We start from the raw sequence: 13259 nt of genomic DNA, 5'->3' as shown, positions 1-13259 counted from the left end.
ACCCGCGTCAATCTCAGTGTGGAGGGAGATTAAGCCAAGGAGCAATGCTACTGGAGGTAAAACACTCCATCTCATCCTCTCAACAGAGCAAGCATATTTTCCTATGCCTTATTCTCTAAGATCTCCACCCATTACTGATTGGGTCACCAATGTCGAAACCAATTACATTGTCTGTCACTGCGGAGAAAAGTTTTGGATTATCTAGTGCCAACTCAGCTTGAGGAGGCAGCAAGTTGCATCTATATCCAGACGCTTAATAGATTCAGACGCTTATGGAAACAGAGCAGAAGATGGCAGAACCTTCTCCAAAGAAAGAATATAGCCCAGAGATCTACCACCAATTCACCAAATGTTCGGAGTGGGACTATTTTGTGACCTGTGTGAAAGAAATGTGGAAAAGAAGCAGAAAACAACTTACAACGACTATGGTAGATGAATATTTAATACCTGCTTGGCAAGTAGAGCAGTTCAATTGACGGTGGCCAAAACCCCTTGTGAGAACTGAAGCAATGTATAACTTTCTCTTCGTCGGTTTATTAGCGAGGAGAGTTGTCAAAGTCGTCCATATCGCTATCAGATAAGTGAACCAACGTTCGTCATGTTGCGAAAATGAACTTAAGAGTAGGGCTCTATGCCTGCCAATTGAATCATTGAGCAAGATTCAAGGAGCTCTCATCAGCCGCTGGCAATTGAGTTGGAGTTTCAATCCACCAAGCGGGTTCTCATTATAACTCTTTTGTCTGATGATGAACAAACTGTTATGAACATGTGAAGCAGATCAAACAGTTAAAGTTCATGTCAGACTGTTTCTGCTGCAGAGAGGAGAGAAAGAAAAGAGTCAGTCCGACTGAAATGTTCATTTATAACCATGGAAACAGTGAACAGTGTGTGGATCATTGTTGGTTTGGTTTTGATTTCTCCTCATGTTGTTCTGAGCTGCAGTGATGAAGAAGAGAGTAAAAGCTTCATCACTGTCAGGAATCCTGTCCATTACAGAGTCTGTGTTCAGGTCAAATGAAGCTACAATAGTTATTATGTAGTTATTTAGTGATAAACTCTCCTCTGTTTGTTAGAGGCTCTGTTTTAAAACCAGAGTGACACATGGAAAGACTCAAACAGCAACACATCCACTGATCTATACAAATATGTACTGATCTTTATTACTGATCACTTTATTGTAAACTCTTTTGTCCCTGTCAGGATCCTGTAGGAATGATGACTCAGTTTTTCCAGTGAGTTGATTGGTCGATAGTCTGGCTGTTGACAGGTTTTGATCTGATCCTCTGAAGTTAACCTGCTCCGGAGCAGGTTAGGAGTTCAGAATCTGTTACCATGGGGATTTACCCCGGTAAGAAGTGAACCACCGTCGTAGGACTGAAAACCCAGAGTTAAACCTGAAGTTACCTCGATAACCTCAGATCCTGCTTCATAGTACAGACCTCAGGTTCAGACCTTGTTGCAGCTGTACAGTCATATATTTAAGAGTTAAATTACCAAACAAAGTGCTAATATTTTGTTATTGTGTTTCAGAGGAGATGTCTGGTGACAGAGGATGTGACCACTAATGGTAGGAACATGTGACAGCAGCACTCAGTGCCACAGCCCACAGTACTGATGCTACACACTCATGGTACACTGACAGGAAATAATAAAACACTTGAGACAAAGTCAGACGTCCATCTAACTGAAGTGTCTCTTCTTACTGAACTAGACAAACAGACGGTAAATGTCTGTCTTTCTGAGGCTGTTTATTCAACTGTGAGCAGCTCCTTCATTTCCTTTGTGCACTGTGGAAGAACAGTCAACATCAGCAGCACACTCAGAGGTAGACTGTATTCAGTCTGCATGGTTTCAGTAAATCCAGAACACAGTATAAAGTAAAGGCCTGCAAAGAGTCAGTTTGTAATGTGGACCTGGGAATCACCAGCAGACTTTCTTTTAAAGTAGACCACACCAGCTCAGATGTTCTGTTGCACTCTGGTTTTTCACACATACCTACACTGTAACACTGAGAGAAAGAACATTTCACTGTGGTCGGTATCAGAAATACAGAATTGTCTCTCTAACAGTCCCTGCTGCTCTGCTGCTGCTCCAAACCATCTCTCCGCTCTCAGATTAACTGCTGCCGCTCAAAATTATCTGAGAGCAGACAGACAGTTCTGAACAGTAGCAGAGCAGTGAAATCAAAGTCAGTGCTCTTGAATAAAGACAGGAAATAAACTCTATATTTGAAACCATCTGTTGAACCTGTAAACCCTCTGTTTCCATTTAAACTAAACCACATAAAAAACTCTGGCTTCCTTTTGCTCGTCTCGTGTTGATCTTCACAACGTGTTAATGTTGGATCTTCCAGGCTCCTGGTCACAAAGCTCCATCTCCCGCTCCCTGCAGCGAGCTGAGACGTTACTCAGGACCACCTTTAACCCCAGTCTGAAGTGGCTGTTCCACAGCCGCAGTCAGGATGAAGACGCGGAGGAAGGACATTTTGTGGTTGCACACAACCTGGTCTCCCGGTCCTCTGCTCGTCTGCTGCGTCTGCAACAGGCTCTTCTGACTGTGGCACCACAGTGGCAGTTGGTCGGCGGGGCACAGGTGGGATCTCCCCAAGTGAGTTTGAGGGAGTGCTGGGCCAGTTGCACAAAACACCTCACTTTAATATTTAAGGTTTTCTCCATATCTTGGTCTTACACTTCACGAAACACTTAAAGTCAGTTAAGCTATTGCACAGAAGACCTTAGCGACCAAATTAAGGACAAAAACTAAAGGCACATCTGATTGTATCTTAACATGGCTTAGTTTATGGTGATAAACGAAGAGCATAAACATCCCAAGGAGAGTCTTCCGTGACCGGAATAACCTGATGGACACCCTCAACTACGAGGAATTAATTTTTCACTATAGATTTGATCGGCAGTCAATTTCTGATTTGAGCTGGATCATATCATCATCATATTGAGCCGATCATATGTTTTAAGAGTTATGGTAATCTTAACGGTTACTTCAAGTAGCCTACACTGTAACGATAAGTTAAGTGTTGAAGTTATTCTAACTGGTTTTGTTGGACTCCTTCCTGTAACTGGTGAGCCTCTTTTTGGCCAGAATAGACAAGTTGGACCTCTTGACAAGAATTTTTGAATTAATTTTCATTGCAATTTCCTCCTACATCTGGTGTTTTCTGTTAGATGTTATTCGTGGATGAAATGGACCATTTAGTAAGTTTTCTTTTGTTATATTCCTCTAGATGATTCCTTTCCTCCTTTTTTTTTTTTTTGGGGGGGTCTTTATTCTGACAGGACAGTGAGAGATAGACAGGGAGGTTAGGGAGAGAGAGGGGATGACATGCAGCAAAGGGCCGTGGGTCGGACTCGAACCAATGGCCGCTGGAGTTAGGACTAAGCCTATGTGGTAGGCGCTCTACCAGGTGTGCCAACGAGGCTTATTCAAGGTCTTTTTATTGGTAGTTCAAGTCATACAGAATGTAATAAATCACTGATACAGGTGAACAAAGACAATGTGTCTCCTCCCCCTTTGATCTGCTCCGAGAGCCCCATCCCTGTATATTGTTACTGTACCATGTTTGTAGTGGAGTGGATTTCCTAACCAATTACATACCCCCAAAACAGAGATTAACAACAATAAGTTAAAGGAGATCAATAAATAACAATAAATAATATGGGGTCAGTATCAGTAGCGTCTATTCTTTCTACGCAAGTTAAAAAAGGTTGCCATTTAGCATGGAATTTCTGAGCACATCCTTTCATAGTATAGAGAACTTTCTCCACTGTCAAATGGTGTATAAGGTTTTTAATCCATAGTCCAAAAGCTGGAGGAAAGGTATTCTTCCATTTAAGCAGTAGAAGTCAGCTGCGGTCTTTTCCTCCTCCTTTCTTTTCTTCTGCCATTTTTTTTCCTACTGGCCAACTTTGTGTGATGATAACAGGTGAGACGACAACCGACATGACAAGCGCTAATGCCAACGCTGCCAATGCTAACCCAACAAACAAACGGTCTCCATGGAAACTATAGAACTTTACCGCTGTAAAATCTCTTTCATTGCTGTAAATGCCTTTATGTTTTTCCTTAACTAAGGAACCTTTTAAAAGGTTCTGTGCAAAACCCTTAAGTAACTCCCTCAGCTAAAGAGAATTTCCAACCCTTCAAGTGTCAGACTTAAGTAGAAAACCTAAGGTCTACATCTCCTGCAGCTGTTTGCATAAAACTGCCCCCCCCCCCCCTTCAGGTGTGTGTTAAAGGCATCCCAGAGAGAGAGGCAGAGGGTGGAGTTGTCCTCGTACCCTCCTCCTCCTCCCTGCAGGGGCCCTACAGGACTCTGTGGAGACTCCTGGAGCAGCGGTCCCTGCTGCTCTTCATACACGAGTACACAAGGAGGGCTCGCCTCGCCGCAGCGTACATATCAAGAGTGAGCCACCTGCTGGAGGAGCAGCTGAGGAGACCACACCTGACACCTCACCAGGTGAGGCTCCTCTGTGTGAAGTGAAACCTCTGAGAATCAGCACTGAACTCTGCAGTTTCACCAGCTGGTCTCTTTATTGATCACATAGTTGTTGATTCTAATTGAACATTTTGACTTTCTTACACTGTATTGTTTATTTTATATCAGCTGCTTGTGTGTCAACAGTATTTGACCTTTGGCCTCTTCAGTGGAAAAAGGGTTTTATTAAAGATGTTTGTAAAATATATATTCCCGAGTAAAAAATGATTCTGTTGTCAGCAGCTCTGTAATAGTCACATTTCAGAAGACACCGCTCTCCTCTCCTCTCCAGACCCTGTCCAGCTTGTCTTCATTCAGGGTCAGTCTTGGCTCGCTGAGTCAGGAGCTCCGGGTCCATCTCAACCACTGGTCTTGTCTGTTCTCCAAAGTCCAGTCTGACCATTACCTGAGACCTGCTCTAGTCCAGCAGACCAGGCTGCTGGTGGAGATCAAACAGACTCTGGACTCTCTTGGTCTGCAGGCCCTGGTTCTGATGGAGCACTACGTGTGTGTGATCCTGTCTGCTGTGGCCCAGGCGGAGCTAGACTCTGTACCACGAGAAGTCCTGCAGGATATTTTAGCTGGTACAGACGTGTACAACCAGGCAGTGGAGGAGCAGAGGGCGCAGCGCAGTGCCACCCAGCTGAGGACTGCAGTATTACTCCGAGCTCATCACTCCACACTGGATCCTGGTCTTCCACACAGCAAACAACACCACCCTGCTGCCTTCTCAGTCAGAGAGCTGACGGTGATCTTAGCAGTGCATCATGCGGAAACTGCAGCCGAGCAGCTTCGGAGCTGGGCCTCTGCTCAGAGCTGTCAGGTCTGTCAGGTCCACCACACTCAAGAAGCCGGCACGAGTTCTGTTAGGTCAAGTATCAGCTGTGGGACCTGCACACTGAGACCAGAGTGGACCTGGGAGCAGCTGCAGCACACCTTCCTTATTCCACCTCCACTCCTCTCATCCCATCAGCCCACTCTGCAGCTCCATCAGGACAGTGCTGAAAACCACCTCCCTGTATTAGCCAAACCCACCTCTGTCCAGCAAAGACCAGACTGCTCTGACAAAGACCCAACCAGCCAGTGCCAAACCCACATACCCCGGAACAGTCCAATCCAGGCCAGTGTGGAGACTGTGGACTTAGCCCAACCACATGTAGAAAACTGTGAACCACCACAGACCATTTCACCCCCGTCAGAATCCTCCCACCGTCTCTCAGCCCCACCAGTGTCAGCTGTCTGCCAACAAGAGCGTTCTTCAGTGGAGTTACTCTTTCAGCTGCTGGTTTCCTGCAGTGACCTGCTGGTTCCACTGGTTTCACACACAGAGGCTCCAGCTGAGCCGCTGCTGCCACATACACCAACAGATGTGACTGTAACTGCTCCGATCATCAGTACAGATGACTCTGTGGAATTAAATAGACTGAGTACAGACCTGAACACGGAGGGGTCTCAGGCAGACTGGGCTGAACTGGACATGACTACCAGGCTGGAAACCACCTGCAGGTAAAGTCCAGATTAACCAGCCTCTGACTGTTGTGCTGATGTTGATCCAAGACCTCAGTCCGCTTTGAGTTAACTGCATTAGATAAATTAACGTGAAGTAAAAATGAAAGGGCACTTTTAAATTTTTTTTTTTTTTACTAAAATTACAAATCCAGATCCAGTTGGACTCTGTAGGTTGCAGCTGAAGATATGAAATGTTAAGTAGCCTTCTGATTTTGGTTCACCTTATTTCAACAAACATACTTCATCCAATTTATTGATTGGATATGAATTGATTTTTATCTGGGAGATTCTGACTCCTGAAAGACTTGTTGGAAACCCAGAAACACATGATTGTAGAATGGTGTTACAGAGTGAAGCTTCTTTAGCCTCATAGACAATCTTTGACTGAGGACAAACATGTTGAAGTCTGTTTCCTTGAACCTTACCCTGAGACAAATGTCTCTCTAACCCCAATGATGGACAGTCTATAGCTGAAACTGCTTATCAATTATTGTTATCAGAAATTAATAAAAATATTCATATTAAAGTATTGATATTACATAATAACTTAATAACTACAACCAAAAGGACTAAGGTGGTTCAATCCCTGGCTCCTCCAGTCTGCTTGTTGAAGTGTCCTTGGCCAAGATACTGAGCCCCAAATTGCCTCTGATGGCTGTTCCATCACTGTGTGAGTGTGTATGGGTGTGATGTTTGAATGTGTGTGAATGGGTGAATGGAGCAAATACTGTAAAGTGCTTTGAATGGTCTCTAAGACTTTTCTGCTTGTTAACAGGTTCTTTTTTTTAACTAACTCCCAGCTAATCCAAAAATAGTCAAAGAGCAGGGGCGTGTGTAGAACTGAGATGTTGGTGAATGCTGGTTTGTGGCAAGCATACGCTCACCCACCTGTCACTCAAAGAGGCCACGCCCTCAATTCTACATAACTTTAAGTCTTAATAAAATGTAAACAGGTGAGTTATATAAACAGGTGTCATGAAGGAGGAAATTAGCTCCAGAGACCAAAACAGTTTTTGTACCAGGCTGTAAACATGTTGATTTTTGCTGTATAGTTGGACATTTTAACATGGGAGTCTATGTGGACTGACTCACTGCTGGAACTCACTGCAGAACTGCAGGTTTTGGTTCTTCAGTGTTGATAATTCATGTTTCAGCCTCGGAGGTTGAGGCTTGGTCACATTACACTGTGCACCACGAGTGTTAGATGCAAACAGCTGAATATTCAGCTTGTGTTCTGTTGCTCCGTAAGTGACCACACTGATGGTTTCAGGTAGCTGGACCCTCTGTCATAACTGCAGACTGTTTGTGTCCCTCAGCTCAGGTTTTCAGAGGGACAGAGACCCAGAGGGAGAAGGGACTGTGGGACTAGAGGGGACAGCGGTGGCGCCAGACTGTGTGCGGCCTCACTCGGTTCAGTGGTTGGACCTCGGTCAGTCTCTGGTGTTTGCTGATCTGTTGGGACAGTACCGGGCCCTGCTGTGGACTCTATGCAGCAGAGCCCTGTGGCTGCAGATGTTTGTCCCACCAGCAGGGAATGCAGCAGGGAGCATCAACCTCCAAGACAACCACAGGGGGTTCCAGATCCTGGACCGGCTCAGCCGAGCTTCAAAGACAGGTCAGGAGATTGTGTATGTCTCTCATGAATTAGTGTTGAACTGATAACTTCCTTTATACCAGGTCCAGAGTTCATGTGAATGTTTATTCTACATCATGTGAAACAGTTTAGTTTAAATCCAGACCCGCACGCACGCACGCACGCACGCACGCACGCACGCACGCACGCATGCACACAGCTTTATTCTGTTTCAGATCCTTAAGTTCAGAAATGTGGTTTGTGGTTTTTTGCACTCTCTGTAGAAGATCTGGTTCCAAAGGAGTGCAGGGCCATGCTGGAGGATTTCAGGCTGAATCTCTTAGTCTGTACAGCACATGCTCAGTGGGACTATGGTTAGTACACACACACACACACACACACAGACCACTCTGTTGTTTTTATATTTGATGTTATGTAGGATATTTGATTATCAGCAGTTTTGTCACATGGTCTCTCACACACTGTCCGTCTGCCCTCAGTGTTGTGCAGAGGTTTAGGTTCTGCTCTTAAGGATAAGTGCCTCATAGACGGCAGCCACTCTGTGATGTCATCATCTAAGATGATGTCAGTGACCATGGAGCACTTCCTGCTGCTGACCCCTCCTCTCCTGTCGTCTTTGTGCTGTCAGCTCTCAGACAGCAGGAGCTCAGGTAAAGAGACATGAGCAGTGTGTGTGTGTCAGTGCTGATGTGTAAAGCTGCTGTTGATATGAAGCTCAATGTAGATCCTCACAGGATCATTGGTGGGGGTTGGGGGTGGGGGAGTAAGCTCCAACAGATAAATACATGTGAACAGTGTAGTATTTTTTTGAGACATCACAATTCAATTCAATTCAATTGAGGGGGGGGGGGCTCACCATGAACAGCAATATACACTGTTGATTGTTAATTATAACAGTGAAAATAACAACAGTTAATACTAACGATACTAAAGAGTGTTGTGGTGACAGATCTGGATCCAGAGAGAGATGGACAGGATTTCCTGACTACGGTGAATGAAGCTTTTGACTTCCAGTTGCTTCATACTGCAAGCTTCAGAACAACATGGAGGAGGAAATCAAAACCAAACCAACAATGATCCACCATGTTCAGCTGTTTCGATGGTTATAAATGACATTCAGTCGGATCTGACTCTATTTCTTCTTCTCCCTCTGCAGGCAGAAATCAGCTCTGTAGCATGAAACTTTAACTGTTTGATCTGCTTCACATGTTGCATCAAGCAGTTGTGTTCATCATCAGACCATAAAGAGGGAAAAACTTCACATGCAGTACGCAACTGATAATTCATGTTCTTTATTTAGCTAGACCATAGTGTTGTAGTCTGACTTTGAAGATAGAAATTATAATTGAACATATATATAATATATTTAAAATTCTATTGTGCGATCGATCGGTTGTTCATTTCAGCCTTGTGATGAGAATTCCACTTTATGACGTCACGGATAACTGGAAATTCACCTGCAGGTAATCAGTGGATTTTCTTCTCATATCATAGGTTAATACTTGGATAGACCAGGCGCTTCGTAGTAGCAGTTTATCAGGATGGTCATGTTAGGTCAAGGTTAAGCCCAAGATAACTAAAAGGTTATCCTGGGTTTGGTTGGGAACTTGCTTCATAGAAATCAAGCCTCGTGGTCACAGAATAACAAACTGAAGGACATGGAGCCGGGTAACCCTTCAGCTAGCAGGGGCAGCCGCATTCACACGAAGGTGCCCAGCATTGCAGATGGAATAAACAACGTGTGGTGGATGCTGTGTATCGATGACTAGACAACCACAAACGATACGCTGAATTTGAATCTTCTGCGGTTCCCAGGATGGGTGCGGTCCATCCACGGTGCCTCCAGGAAAGCTGTCAATCGTTATAGCTCAGAGGCCTGACACGGGCGTCGGTCAAGGACAAACGGAGCCACAAACCCTCTAAACTGACCAATCACAGTCCTGGAGCTGCCACGAGACGAACTCACTGGGACTGATGGGCTGGGAAAACCTTGTGCACCACATCAGAGAAGTCAGACCGACACACGCAGTAAACGTTATCAAATCTGGGTGATAAGTTCTCTGGACCGAAGAGAACCAGAGTTCATGTTCACCGCGATGTTTGGAAGTGGGACCTCGTGCTTCGCTGGGCCTGCAGGGGGCCGCCTCAGGCTATGGTGAATTGTGGAGCACTACCGAGACGGGGTTCGCGCTGGGAATACTGCATCATGTAAGTGCAGGGCCCGCGCTTGGTCAGGATCAGGTCAGCAACCCTGTGTCTTGATGCCCTCTGCTGCCAAGTTCTGCGTGATCTGAGCGGTCTGAATTCCGTGTCGACGGGGACGTTTCTACTGTGCGGTTCCTCACGCCATGACAGATTTACAGGCAGCGCTGTCGACGAAGGATCTGGTCTGAGATCAGGTGGGATGCTCTCTCCTGGACGGTACTATAGTTGTTTAGAATCCACATTGTCAACCCTCCAGGCTTTCATGACTGAGCCCTCTAGACTCAATGTACAGAGTGTACGTGATTTCACTGATGACTGACTGTGGACTGGATTGGAAGATCTGAACTCTGAGAACTATTCTTATGCAGGTGTCATTCATGACTATTCAATCTCTCATGCATGATCTGTGCGTTAGCTCAGCTCTCTGAGATCTTTGTTGTGAGGCCTGGTTCACAATCAGCTGCATGTTTCTTAAATGTCGAGTGTTGGTTACGAGAGTCTGGTTTCACTGACTGACTCCAGGTCTGATTGTATTGTGCATAAGAGGATGAGGAGAGTCATAATGAAGGTCATAAAAATTCTGTAACAATCTATTATTACGCTTCATTTTAATTTTTAAATGATAATGAGGACACATCCTATTTAACAGCATTTTCATTTGTAATTTTTCAAAAATCATTCAGATTATGCAGGGGCATGGAGGGAAAGATGAACAGAGACACTGACAGTGACTTTTCATGTCAACACCACAGTGAAGTAGGCTGAATTTCATTTTTATGAAATAAAATTAAAATAGTCAGCAAGAACTATTGACAAGAAATAGTGAATTGAACTACAATTGACTTTGAACTCAAACCTTCCTCATTGGATTTAAACTGGGTGCGTCAAGACAGACTGCTGCAGAGGCGCTTGTCATTAGGTTTTGTGTCTTTGCCTCAGGCAGCGACGACTTTTCATCATGGCTGTTTTTAAATTTGTTCTGAAGGTGAAACCTGTGCACTGTGATGGAGACTAGTATTATCATCTCCACTTCAGACATGCTCCTGTCTGTGTCTGGTCTGCTGCATCCGCCTGACAGAACCTGCCATCTAACTCTGTTCAAATCTGTCAAACGGCACTGGTCTCAAGATTTTTCTGTCATTTGTCAAAAAAATTTAGTAAATTGACGGGAAAATATTTGGTTCATGACTCTTGGGCCTGATAACTGTCAGATTTCATACCATTTCTGTGGCTGTGTTTCCAGTGAACAGAAGAGGGCATGGTCTGTTCAAAGATTCTCCCCTGACATCCTCTTACAGTCACTGGAGAAGTCTTGCAGCACCGAGAGAGGAGAAGGTCTGAGGACACAGACCAGAGACACCAGGATCAGACCACAGCTACACTCTCTGGTTTACATGATGTCATTTCTATGAGAGAAGCAAATGGAGATTGCAGTTCTCTGCTCCTGCTGCAGGAAGCTGCAGCTGTCAGAGGACATTCATTTCTCACTACTGAGGTCTACAGAGACGTAATGCTACTGTGAACCTTTGTCTTACTATTCTTCTCTAATCCACACAATTCTAAACACTGAACACCGTCCTCAACAACAGACTGAGCACAGTGTTCAGTCACCTGCAGCTCAGACACCGCCCTGTCCAGAGCTTCCAGCTGCTGCCTGAGCAGGAGTGATGAGTAATAGTCCACTGTCTGGATCATCATCAGGGACCTGGTCTGACGCACCATCCCTCTAACGACTCTCTGAGCTCCTGCAGAGACAAAAGAAAGAGCACAAGACAAACACACTCTCATCACACTGAATGCTCTTTTGTATTCATAAAGACTGCAGCTGACAGCGTCCGGCAGGCACTTCATTACATTACATTGGGTTGCATGTTAGCTTTTCAGTGCAGGATGGAGCTCACAGCACACGCATCAGGCTGTGAAACAAAAGAATCCTGTTCAGACCTGGTATTAACACCATCTCAGGTGATCTGATCCCAAAGCCGGTCTTCTCTAAGTTCAGACATGAAATGGACCCAAGACGAATTTAGAGATCAGCCGCACATTGAAAGGACCGCCTACTCTACTGACGGTCCTCAGCCACAGTCTGATTACTGCCGCCACGGCTTCCATTAATGAACCCAGAAGATTTTACCATTTCAAAGGCATGAAACCTGATTTCAAGAGAGCTGTAAGCAGGGGCAATGATTCAACTCCCTCTCTCTGTCACCTTTCAATTCAATTCAATTCAATTCAACAGGCTTTACTGCATGACACAAGAGGAAATTCAAAGCCGGCGAAGGAGGACTACAAAAAGAAAGCAGAGAGGGAGCTGCTAGCACACACAAGGGGAAGGGGGATGAGGACCAATCACTGGCTGACTAAGGAAGAAAAAGCCAGGCAACATCAGGTGATCGTGACAACACTCTCCTGTGTTTACTCCAGTCACCACCACATTGTTCAGTCCTCACTCGTATTACTGTGACTTCACCCATCCTCTGCTGCTGGCCTCAACCCAGCTCTGCTCCCCTCGTCACACCACACAAATCACAGCCCCAAGTGTCCTCTGTTCTCTGGCCCGGTTTTCGTCTCAACTGCCTCACCTGTGCTGGCTTCACTTGACTACTCCAACCTGAAAGCCCTCGTCATTCAATCCTGCCCCATCCAAAACTCCACCTCTGCCCCTCATGCTCCAGCCATCCGCCCAGCCCCCACACAATTCAGCGTCCACCCTGGCTTTCAGCTGACCTGCCACACGTGCTTCAGTTTAAAGTAAAAAATAAAATATTACCTTTAAAGAGTGAGTCTCGTTTCTGTTTGGTCTAAAAACTACAACTGAGGAACACACTGTAGGTTTGGTGTAGGATAATGAATGAAAACATCAAATAACATCAACAACTTTATCCTTTATCTGAAGGGAGGTGTGAAAACTGCAGCACAAGTCTGTTCATGCCTCTGTCAGGACAAATGAACTCCTGTGATTGTCATGTCTGGATCCCTCCAGTGATTGTTAAAGTCCTCTGGTTGATCTGGGTGAGGAAGCTACCTTGAGGTCCCCCTGTGTGATGAGCAGGAATCTGTTGAGGCTCCATGAGGAGAGGAACTGGTAAGCCATTGACAGAGATCCAGAATGTGGACAGCTGCACTGTGGCCAAAACCAGCCTGACAGACTGTCTGTGGAGGGGTGAGGAGGCTGGAGAGCCTGGGGGAGAGATGGACGAGAGGTGGGATGGTTGGACTGTAACTACCCGACATGATGATAAAACACTGTAAATGTTATATTGCCACAGATATTTCTGGTGTTTCTAGAGAGGTGAATGTGTGTATCAGGTGATGAACAGTGAATGTTGTAATGTTGATTATTCAGGACACGTCTGGGCAGGAGAGCTACAGTTCTCTCTCTCTCTCTCTCTCTCTCTCTCTCTCCTCTCTCTCTCTCTCTCTCTCTGTCCATAGAGTCAGATCCAAGATCCAGATCCA

General features: G+C 45.3%; 1 protein-coding gene across 1 annotated transcript in view; it reads left to right on the top strand.

Annotated features, from left to right (window-relative positions):
• Positions 1 to 1332: 1332 nt before the first annotated feature.
• Positions 1333 to 13259, top strand: part of ccdc142 (coiled-coil domain containing 142) — a 21382-nt gene continuing 9455 nt past the window's right edge. The window contains exons 1-7 of the mRNA XM_022757101.1: positions 1333 to 1348; positions 2354 to 2607; positions 4241 to 4474; positions 4785 to 5998; positions 7318 to 7616; positions 7859 to 7948; positions 8075 to 8245. Coding sequence (XP_022612822.1) covers positions 1333 to 1348; positions 2354 to 2607; positions 4241 to 4474; positions 4785 to 5998; positions 7318 to 7616; positions 7859 to 7948; positions 8075 to 8245 — 2278 coding nt within the window. The remainder of the gene's footprint in view (positions 1349 to 2353; positions 2608 to 4240; positions 4475 to 4784; positions 5999 to 7317; positions 7617 to 7858; positions 7949 to 8074; positions 8246 to 13259) is intronic.

This window comes from Seriola dumerili, unplaced genomic scaffold (genome assembly GCF_002260705.1).
Source record: "Seriola dumerili isolate Sdu_G_001 unplaced genomic scaffold, Sdu_1.0 BDQW01000264.1, whole genome shotgun sequence".
Taxonomy (NCBI): domain Eukaryota; kingdom Metazoa; phylum Chordata; class Actinopteri; order Carangiformes; family Carangidae; genus Seriola; species Seriola dumerili.
The sequence above is the reverse complement of the archived record's forward strand: the minus strand, read 5'-3'. Positions and strand labels throughout refer to the sequence as shown.